The sequence below is a fragment of the Mercurialis annua genome, linkage group LG1-X (genome assembly GCF_937616625.2).
Source record: "Mercurialis annua linkage group LG1-X, ddMerAnnu1.2, whole genome shotgun sequence".
NCBI classification, from domain to species: domain Eukaryota; kingdom Viridiplantae; phylum Streptophyta; class Magnoliopsida; order Malpighiales; family Euphorbiaceae; genus Mercurialis; species Mercurialis annua.
The window spans coordinates 48,915,453-48,927,231 of NC_065570.1; the positions used below are offsets into that span (position 1 = coordinate 48,915,453).

At 33.0% G+C, this 11,779-nt stretch overlaps 1 protein-coding gene across 1 annotated transcript; it reads left to right on the forward strand.

The window, feature by feature from the left end:
• The first annotated feature begins 2,927 nt into the window (after nt 1-2,927).
• LOC126672333 (uncharacterized) lies at nt 2,928-3,880 on the forward strand. Its single transcript, XM_050366280.2, has 3 exons — nt 2,928-3,191; nt 3,280-3,387; nt 3,676-3,880. Exons 1-3 carry the CDS (start codon nt 2,949-2,951, stop codon nt 3,763-3,765), a joined length of 441 nt encoding a protein of 146 aa, XP_050222237.1. The 5' UTR covers nt 2,928-2,948; the 3' UTR covers nt 3,766-3,880.
• Nucleotides 3,881-11,779: the final 7,899 nt, after the last annotated feature.

Consider the following 11,779-nt stretch of genomic DNA (forward strand, 5'->3'; position numbering starts at 1 on the left):
TTGGGCCTCTTCCATTTAAAGGGTTTTTGTGGCCGGGTTGCGCGAAAGGAACCGTGACATAAGTGAAACAGAAATTGAAAGAGTGTTGGAAAGTGATTTCGCCTCTTGGTTCGAACAATATGTATGTATCTTATAACAATGGACTTTCATTTTTATAATAAGGTTTATAAATCTTACAAATTTCTAACTCCCCATAGGTGAAAGATCCAGCTGTCTGTACTAATCCGTTTATTCTGAGTCTCGCAAAGGGACCATGTAGAAAGGTCATCACATATAAGGGATACTATGTAAACGGCTTCAAATTTCTTACTCAGGAATATGGGCAGGATCAACTTACAATGAATAGCGGTGTCTGCGTAAGGGGAACAGAATATGTTGAGGGTGAAAATGACTTTTATGGAGTGTTAACGGACATAATTGAGTTAGAGTATCCAGCTCTAAGCAGACCGTCATTTTTAAATGCGAATGGTTCGACCCTACGGATACAGGCACAAACACTACCAATCGATACAACTTGGTAGATGTTAATCACAGACACAGGTACAATAAATACGAACCGTTCATCTTGGCAGAACAGGCTGACCAAGTTCATTACCTTCCATATCCAAGTAGAATACGGGACAAAGTAAATTGGTGGGCAGTTTACAAAATTAAGGCACGATCAGAACTTGACATGCCCGATGTGATTATCCCGGCCTTTCAAGACGACATTGAAGAAAATTCCCTTATAGTTGAAACGGACGACAATCCCACAAATTTAGCTGACCTGAATGAGGTGGCCGACGAAGATGAGTTGCAAATCCCTCCTGCTGAAGATGAAGAAGAAGAATTTCCGCCATCCTCATCAGACGAAGATGAAGAACAACTTGACTGACGTTTTAGATATTTTTGCAGTTTTTGTTAGTTGTATTCATTTATTATTGTAATGAATTAGTTATATTATTAAATGTATTAGTTAATTTGAATATATTAAATTGTTAACAATTAACAATGTATTTTTTTATAATGTATTTTTCTGTAATGTTTTGTTATAATTGTTAAATTGTTATATGTCGAACGAAACGTGTTTTAATGTGTGCATGTATGAGAGGGCAGGGTGGTTCAGGTGATCCGACTAGAGGTCGGGGACGTCGGGGTAACCCAGCTAGAGGTCGTGGTCGAGGTAACCCAGCTGTGCGTGCCCCTATTGAGGACATCCCTGTTCAGGGTCAGCAGCAGGAGGTGGAGGCGGCACCCCCTATTCAGCCCCGACAGCCAGGAGAGCCCCATGCAGAGCTGAATGCTCAGGGGAGGGCACTGTGTTTCCCAGACGCCAGCAGGTAAGAATGTAAATTTTTAGTTTAATTTTTCTAATTGTTTTACTATAGAAAGTACAAGTTTGCTGTAACCTCGCAGGGAGAGGCTGTTGAACTCTGGACCAATCTCCTGGTCTATGCGGGAGATCTTTAGAAAGTGCTGGTTTGAGAATGGGCGAGCCTGGCGGTTTTTGACTGCAGAGCAGACAGATTTCTATTGGGAGGAATTTAAGGTAATAAACACTACTGGATTTCAGTGGTTTTGCGACGGACAATTCCGTCGCAAATCACTCATAATCCGTCGCAAATGTGGATTTGCGACGGCTTTGCGACGGAACAGGTCCGTCGCAAAATCTCTGGTCGCTAAAAAATTAGCGACCAGAGCGTCGCAAATATGGCGACGGCAAGCCCGTCGCCATAACCAAATACACCGTCGCCAATGTCGTCTCCCAAAAAATGAAAAGGGAGACGTATTGGCGACGGAGTTAACCATTTTGCGACGGAACTGGTTCCGTCGCAAATATTGACAATTTGCGACGGAATCGGTTCCGTCGCAAAATGGTACAAGTTTGCGACGGAGTTGATTCCGTCGCAAATTATCAAAATTTGCGACGGAATTAATTCCGTCGCAAATTGTCAATATTTGCGACGGAACCAATTCCGTCGCAAATATCGTCGCAGTTTGGACAGAATTATCTATTTTCCGTCCGTTTTTCCTATTCAATTCACGACAATTAAAATCTGTAAAATCTATTATTTGAAACTCTCATTAAAACTCAATTTCCAAAAACGACCGATTTCATATAAAAACATGTTATATTTTACATATCGTAAGAAAATATATAAAACAAGATAACACAAAATGTATAAAAGTGACAAAATACAAAATGTCAGAAATACAAACGTGACACTACGAAGTCGGAGTATCGTCATCGTCTGAAGGACCTGGGGGTGGGCGATACTGCGGAGGAAGAGTCTGCATCATCTTCGCCATCTCGGCCTGAATAATCTCGGCCATCCTCTCATTGGTTCTCGCCTGCTGGGCACGGAGATCCTCCACCTCAGTGGTAATCTGGCGCAGTCCGTCCTGGATCCCCGCCCGCACACGCCGCTCGATCTCCTCCTCAGTTCGCTGTGACTGTGTGGACCTGGTCCTCGCCCTACTAGACGTCGTCGTATCCACGTACGCACTAGTCGCTGAACCCAACCCGTAGACACGCCGCTTCTTGTTGACGCCCTCGATATCTAGAAATAGCTGCGTCTCGTCGACTTCTGCTGTGCTAGACGAACCACCCTCTCCGGTCGGCGGCTGCGATGCAGCAGCAAGTCTCTGAGCAATTGCATCCTACAAAAAGATTGAAAAACATATATATCACATAACGGCTAATTAAAACGTATAACATATGAAATGTAAGTATAAATCCTAACGAAAATTCGGCAGCATTTCCTCTATAATTTGATCAACACCCATTTTTCAGGGACATCCTGCAAACATATAGATTTCATATACATCCTGCAAACATATAGATTTCATAAAAGTTTGAATTTAGACTAACGCAAAATTATTAACTCAAACTTGGTGTTTATGTTTTGCAGAAGGAATACTAGTGGGATACGGCGGATTACAGCGACGATGTCATCAAAAGTGTATTCATGACGCATGCTGCCAACCGATACAAGGACGTTATTCACAGGATGAGAGAGAAGGACGAAAAACATACCTCGATCAGCCAAGATATCTGGGATTCTTGGAAGGCCTTCTGGGCGTCAGAGGACGAGGAGAAAAATTCTGATGTAGCTCGCGCTAATCGGATGAGCGAGCCTGCTGGAGCCGGTTCCGGACCAGTACGCCATACAGGAGAATCCCGTTCCGCCATCCGACATATGGATGTGTTGGTTTGTTTCTAGAATTTTTTTTATTTACAACTATCTTTTATTTTCTGATTTTCTGATGAACTAACAAGCTATAATATTTTTCTTTTAGGCTGAAGAGCTCGGCCGCAAGCCTACCGCAACGGAGCTGTATACTCGGATGCACTCCACGAAAGCTGATAAGGGTGTCATGGTAGACAAGAGGGCCCAGGACATGAGTGTAAGTCATGAACCTATATAATTTTAGTAGTTGTTTTACTGTACTCAAGTGTTAGATTAAATTAGTGTAAAATGTGTTTTAATTTAAATTGTAAATGTTAGATTAGGTGTGTTAACAGCCGGTGGGTTGTATATGAAATCTATATATGTTTGCAGGATGTTCCTGAAAAATGGGTGTTGATCAAATTATAGAGGAAATGCTGCTGAATTTTCGTTAGGAATTATACTTACATTTCATATGTTATACGTTTTTAGCCGTTATGTGATATGTTTTTCATTCTTTTTTTAGGATGCAATTGCTCAGAGACTTGCTGCTGCATCGCAGCCGCCGACCGGAGATGGTGGTTCTTCTAGCACAGCGGAAGTCGACGAGACCTAGCTATTTCTAGATATCGAGGGCGTCAACAAGAAGCGGCGTGTCTACGGGTTGGGTTCAGCGACTAGTGCGTACGTGGATACGACGACGTCTAGTAGGGCGAGGACCAGGTCCACACAGTCACGGCGAACTGAGGAAGAGATCGAGCGGCGTGTGCAGGCAGGGATCCAGGATGGACTGCGCCAGATTACCACTAAGGTGGAGGATCTCCGTGCCCAGCAGACGAGAACCAATGAGAGGATGGCCGAGATTATTCAGGCTGAGATGGCGAAGATGATGCAGACTCTTCCTCCGCAGTATCGCCCACCCCCACCCCCAGGTCCTTCAAACGATGACGGCACTCCGACTTTGTAGTGTCATGTTTGTATTTCTGACATTTTGTATTTTGTCACTTTGAACATTTTGTATTTTCTTGCTTTATACATTTTGTTACAATATGTAAAATATAACATGTTTTTATATGAAAGCGTTCTTTTTCGGAAATTGAGAATTGTAAATAGTAGATTTTACAGGTTATAATCGTCGTGAATAGAATAGGGAAACGAACGGAAAAAAAACTTCCGACGGAATAGTGACGGATTTTGCGACGGACGTTCCGTCGCAAATAATGTCAGTTTGCGACGGATCTGTTGCCGTCGCAAATAATGTCGTTTTGCGACGGAAACAGATCCGTCGCCAAATGATGCAAGTTTGCGACGGAAATGTTTCCGTCGCAAAATATATTTGTTTTGCGACAAAAACATTTCCGTCGCAAACATATTTTAATCCGTCGCCAATTCGTCTCCCTTTTCATTTTTTGGGAGACGAAATTGGCGACAGTTTTTTTGAGATGGCGACGGACTATCCGTCGCCATTTTTGCGACCCTCTGGTCGCTAATCTTTTAGCGACCAGACATTTTGCGACGGATAAATTCCGTCGCAATTCCGTCGCAAATACGGTTTTGCGACGGAATATGATTGTTTTGCGACGGAATTGTCCGTCGCAAAACGGCTGATACACAGTAGTGTCGGGAGGTGGTCTGGTGGCTGAGGTAGTCTGGCGGCAGGTGGTGGTTGTAGGAGAAGGCGAAAATGAAAAAATATTTTTTTTGTTTTTTAAAATTGTGTGCAAATCTGAGGAGAATTAAGCTTTTTTGGAATGATGTAACACTGAATATGTGAAGTGAAATAGTTTCAGCAGCCACGTATGCAAAAATTGCCGGAAATTGAAATTGGGCTACAAATTGTTGAAAATGAAAAGGTTGAAATTTATTTTATAACATTAAAATTAAATCGCTATAAAAGTAAAATGTTAAGATTTGTTTTGTCAATATTCCAAAAAATTATGAGATATGTGTGTAATGTTGGAACTTTCTATGTCTACAACAAGAAAATAGTTCTGATTGTATCTGTAATGTTTTCATTAGAGAAATTAAATTTTCTTTAAAAAATAATTTTACCTCTGATTTACTAATATACTTTGGCCCCGTTTGATTCAGTGGTTTCTTATAGCTGATAACTGTTAGTTATTGTTTATAGTTGTTAACTGATAGACAATAGCTCTTTGGTGAAATCTACCCAGCTGTTATTGTTGATATGTCAATTGACCTTAAAGAGTGATAATAATGTTTTCTAGTTTGCGGAAGTATAAATAAATTAAAGGGATAATGTTATAAATTATATTTAGTAAAATTATTAAAATTATTTTTTGTAAGAACAACACATAATTTAAGATTATTTTATATCAAATATTTAATAAATTTATAATAAATTATTTAATTATAGTTGCTATAATGTATATAGACTTGTTCATGGGTTTGGTACCCGGCCTGCCTGCCCAGGGCCGGGGTTGGACACCAATTTTTAAGTCTCAAGCCCGGCCTGTATCCGAGACCAAAAAAATCGATTTTTTATGGGCGGCTTCGGGCTTTTAATATTGTAAAAAAACAAGATAAGCCCGTCCAAGTTCGGCCCGAGCCCGTAAAATTAGTGCATTAGGTCCGGGTTTGGATAGTATATTTAAAGCTCATACTGGGCTTCGGCGGGCTTGGACTTGCCTTTAAAAAAATCAAGCCCGCCTAAGTCTGACCCGAGCCTGTCTAAACCCGACCCATGAACAGGTCTAGATGTATATATGTTAATTTTATATATTAAAAATGATTAGATAATTATTTAGATGATTTTATATTCTATAAAATAGTATAATAATTGGAGTATGTTTGGCTAAATTATTAATAATATTGAAACAGCCATCAGTAGTTGGCAAAAAGTTATTAATTAGAGTTTTTCCAACAAAAGCTATTGGAGGCTCAAAATATTTCTAGCAATGTTTTGATTTTTTCACCAAACATTTCAGTGGAACTTTTTGAAAAATAAAAGTTAAAAGTTACACCGAAAAATTAAACCAAACACCCAGAAAAGATTAATTACATATAAAATCATCATCTTTAAACCGATTTTTAATTTAATCACGTTTTCAAAAGTTGTTATATAAAACCAACACCTGCTTAAAGATTTCAGATATATATAACCGTTTAAAATCCGAGATAGATTTGAAAAAAAAAATTATGATAAAATTGAAAAAAAAAAGTATAAGGTGGTGATTTAATATGTAATTTACTCTTGTAACAATTTTTTGTCACGCTTATTATCATTTGCCTAGTTATTAATAATTCGCCGAATTTTTGAATGGTGGTAGATTTAATTTTTTTCTGAAATGTGGTGGTTTTTATATGACAAATTTTAAAAAACGTGATTAAATTGAAAATAGATATAAACGTGGTGATTTTATATGTGATTAACCCTGTAAAAAATATTATACCGTTGATGTCTTAACTTTTATAAGTTTACAGTTTTAATGTTTTGTTTATTGTTAAATTAGTATTTTTAACTTTTTTATAAGTGTATTAAAAGAGTATTTTAGTCATTTTTTTTGATCACTGAGATAATAATAGAGTTAAAAGTAAATCTAAAAATATATTTAAATTTAAATGTTCTATTTTGCTATTTAAAATATACATCATTTAGGAACATGTTATATCTCTTTCCAGACAACACAATTTAATTAACCGTAAGAATTATTTTTATCTTTCGGTTAGTTACATATAATATCATTACCATTATACAAAATTGTAACTCTATCGTGATCTTTAAACATTGTCAATTTTATTACCATCTTTAAACCTTTTGTAATTATATCACTATTCAAAAGTTATTTCTTTACTTTTTATAGACAATTATATTATTTGTTTGTGGGCATTTGACTTGTCGCGCTACGTCATTCTCGAATCGCCACATCAGCTATTAATCATCGGATTGTCAAACGGTGAAATAATTACAAAAATAAAATTAATGATGGTGGATGAAATTGACAACAAGCAGACTTGCATAGAAGCATTCTACGTCGCCAAGTATTACAGACTTGCATAGAAGCATTGCTGCTTTTTAAGTTGTGTGAATTTTATGTTAAAAAGTCGTCCGCAAGTTTTGTTGTTGGATTTGGCTAACTCATAAAAATAACATAAAGATCCACTTACGCTCTTACAAACCTGATATTGAACTGAAATGATTTGTAACTTACTTCGCTCGAAATACGCTTTAAAAATTGTGATAGAATTGCAATTTAGTATAGATGTAGTGATTTTATATGTAACTAATCTTTTATCTTTTAGTAGATAGAAAAACGGTTAAAAGCGCAATATTTGATAATACTTTAAATTTTAAAAATTAAAAGGTAAGATATTTAAATAGTAGATTGAGAAAAGTTAGGAAACTGTTGGTGTAATTATTTTCAAAAGTAAAACAAAATCTCTAGTTACAATGGGCCAGTCACAGGTGGGCCAGCTCAATAAGGCATGTTCTTAACCCAAGTTCAGTTCAGGTTAAGATACTCCAATTTCAGGTTAAGTTCCGGTTAAGTTCAGTTCAGTTAATTTTCCAACATCAGAATAATAATTTGCTTTGTTTTGATTTCTATTTGGAAGCACAATCTAAACAACAAACCCTAGATCAAGGTACGTTAATTTATCCTATACGTCTCAGTAGTTTTTGATACGAAATTAAGCTGTAGTGATTCAGTTGCATTATTCATTGAGAATTTATGAATTTTTGGATTATTTAAGCTTATTTATTTTATATATTAGAGGAGCATTCTTTCATCAGAGAAACATCCCGTGTAATACACTACTAAAAAATTGTGTTTTACCGACGGATTTTAGCGACGGATTCAAAATCCGTCGCTAAATCTTTTTTACCGACGGATTTTAAATCCGTCGCTAAATTTAGCGGGAATACTCCCGCCAATTTAAATGATGATTTACCGACGGATATCATATCCGTCGCTAAATCCGTTTTTAGCGACGGATTTTAGCGACGGATTTAAATCCGTTGCTAATTTAAAAAAATCGTAAAAATAAATTATTAAATTAAATAAATTTTTTATAAAAAATTTATTTTGGAAAATAATTATTAAAGAAAAGTCATTATTATTTTTTTAATTAAATATAGTATTGTTTAAATATAACATAATTATTTATGAAATGTACTGAAAACATTGCTATTTATTTATTCATTAATACTTATTTAAAATAATTATTAATTATAAAAAATAATTATCTTAAAATGTGGGAGGAATATTTTGTTATTTTTTAGTTACATTTAAATATAAATATATATATATATATATATATATATATATATATATATATATATATAACAAGAAGTTTAGCTGATTCAGGTGGAGCTACACGCGGGAGAATTTCAAAGTTGAAGAGCAATGAGTGGGAGCAATGTGAAGGATGGGTGACCTACTAGGAAGTTTGTAAAAATTGCGAGTGGGTGATGGAGGCAACGGATGGGTAATGGAGGGCGACGTGCGACGGGTGGGTGACGGAGGGTGACGGGTGTGTGACCGATTAAATAATAATAATTTATTTTTACGATTTAATTTTTTTAATTTTTTTTTCAATTAGCGACGGATTTCATGCTTTTAGCGACGGAAAAATCTGTCGCTAAAAGCAAGCATTTTAGTAGTGATACCCGTAAATTCAAATTATCTAATTGGATCACGTGCCAAGTTTTGAATTACTATAGTAGCGGCATCAGAGAAATTTTTGAAAAATTAAAAATGGGTAAGACTTTAGTAAGTCGGTTTCAAAAATATTATTATGAAAAGTCTGGAATTAGACCCTGATTAAAAGATGGAATCGGCACTAAAAGAAAAATGTTAAGAAAAGTTACAAAATAAAGTTTGAGTCCCAAATTGGTAACTAACCAATTAATTAAGTCTCGAGAATTGAAGATAATAAATATTTTGATGGAAAAATATAAATTTTTGGATTCGTATTATTTATTGAATATAGATTTTTAAATTTTTAAATTTTTTCTTATTTAATTAATCGTTTAATTTTTATTATGTTGTATATTAAAGAACATAATAATGAAAATATGAAATTTTTGAAATATGGACTAATAGGCATAAGATAGAATGATTTTTTTATGTCTTTTGGTTATTCATTAGAACGTACATAAAAATGATTGCAATTGTACATATCTAATGAATTAAATTCTTATTCTTTCTTCATAGGATGTAATGATTGCAATTGCACACAAAATATATTAAGATCTTTCTTTAGCATTTTTTATATTAAAATATATTTAAAAAAATCATTATTAAAATTGAAAACTAATTTGATTCCGCACAAATATGCGAACATGCGACTAATCCAACAAATAAAATACAGTTGATGCCTTAATTTATTACTATATACTTACTCTGTTTAAAATTGATAAATTTATTTTAAATTTTTTTATTCTAAATTATAAACAGTTGTTTATTATCTGAATGATTAAATGGCATTAGGTAACCTACTTCCTAGGTCTCCCTCTTCTCTCAAATAAAAAAAGGTTAATTCCATAAAAAATTATAATTTTTACACGAAATTTCATTTTAATCACGACTTTTAAAAGTTGTCATATAAAACCATGAACTTCTATTTTTTTCATATCTATCACCAAATTAATTTTCAGTGTATTTTTGCTGACGTGGCAACCGGAATCCGGCTGATTTGAAAAAAAATGAAAAGTAAAAATATACCGAAAAATAATCGGTGATAGATTTGAAAAAAAATAAAAGGTTATGGTTTTATATGGCAATTTTTAAAAGTCGTGATTAAAATGAAATTTTTTATAAAATTCGTGATTTTTTATGAAATTAACCCAATAAAAAATTATAGCCGTTAAAATTTCTTTTTCCACTTCGACTGCTGTTAATGGTTTATTTTTACCATTAGCGGTAGCCATTTCTTTTCTTATTGCTTTATAATAAAATAAATATCCGACTTCATTTCATCTTTTTTGTTTTTATTGGTGAATTTATTGGTGAGGCGCATCAATTTCAACATATATACAAATCAAAATCAGAGATAAATCTAGACCTTTCAAGACTAAAAATAGAATGGCTTATGAGTTATATTAGTTTTTTTGATACCTTTATGACAGCAATTGTCTTTTATTATGAAAATTTTGTTGTCTTTTTTTTATGAAAAGTTTATTTTTTTTTCTATGAAGGACTGATGAGTTTTTTTATTAGACATAAAAATTGAATCTTATTATGATAGAACAGTTATGTAATTTTTATTTTTAATTTGTAAGGCAATCTGCGAACGAGGCTTTGTATCTTGTTTCATGTCATCATTAGAAACGATTATACGCTTTTTAAATTTTTACACTTGTAACTGTTTATTGTTAAAAATGATTAAATGGCTTATGTATATTTATTAATTGTTGTATATTAAAGAACTAAAAAAATAAAATCAATACTGTATTAAATAAAAATAAGTGTAATATGTATTTATAAAATTATTTTTTTATATAAATTTTCTAAATTTTGTGACATTTATATTTGTTCTAAATTTTTAATTAATTTGGAATGGAAAGAATATTTAATATAATCATTAATTACTATATCCCACTAAAAATAAAGATCTAAGTATTAATACATGCAGTAATTTACTGAAAACAAAAATGAAACACATTAATACTGCAAATAAAGCTTAACTATTTAAAAATTTCCCACTTTAATTTTTTTTTTGCATTTATATCTCGACCTAAAAAAAATTTCAATTATACCTTATTATGGGTTTTCAAGTTTCACCTCTACCCCGACTATGGTACAATTGACGATTTAAATAATAAGGATAAAAACGTCAATAAAAATAAACATAAGGGTTATAAATATTTTTTTTATTTAAAAAAATACAAACAAATTTTTCAGCTTAAAAATTTTCAAATAAATTCTAATAATTGATTGTTTTTAAAATATTTATTAAAAATAAAATAAAATACGATTTACCATCATACTTTTCCAATTTAAGAATCTGCCATTTAATTTTAAAAAATAAATTTTTTTCTTGGTTTTTGTGCTCCTCCTTCCGCGGAGGAGCTCTTCTTCTTCCTTCCATGGAAGGAGGAGCATATTTGAAGGAGGAAGAGTTAGGGCTGCTTTTTCGAGAAAAAAAATTGAAAAAGAAAATTAAAAAAATATAAATAGATTTTGTTTTATGTAAATTTATTTTTTATGGTTTTTGATTTAAAAAAATTATTAATAATTAATATAAATTAAAAAATATTATTAATTGAATTTTTTTAAAAAAGAAGGTGTTTTGTATAATTAATAATATTATTATTAATTGAATTTTTTAAAAAAGAAGGTGTTTTGTATAATTAATAACATTAACGTCTAATTAAAATATAAGCTAAAAATAAAGGACTATTTTAATCTTTTTTTAGATGAAAAGAGATCAATTTAATATTTCAGGGTAGAGGTGAAACCTGAAAATCCAAAATCTGGTATAGTTGAAAATTTTCCTAAGTCGCAGTATAAATTAAAAATAAAATCAAGATGAGGGATTTTTAAAGTAATTAAGCCCTGTAAATAATTATTCGGATTGTATTTAATCATACATATTGTGGGGTCTATAGACCAACCAACAACTTATTCATAAAACAAACAACCATTTTTCCCAAAAAAAAAAAAACA

Excerpts from the sequence above, each read along its gene's own strand:
- LOC126672333 (XM_050366280.2), top strand. The coding sequence starts at position 2,949 with ATGACGCATGCTGCCAACCGATACAAGGACGTTATTCACAGGATGAGA. Across the intron at positions 3,192-3,279 it reads TCCGACATATGGATGTGTTG|GCTGAAGAGCTCGGCCGCAA; the intron begins GTTTGTTTCTAG and ends TTTTTCTTTTAG. Across the intron at positions 3,388-3,675 it reads AGAGGGCCCAGGACATGAGT|GATGCAATTGCTCAGAGACT; the intron begins GTAAGTCATGAA and ends TTCTTTTTTTAG.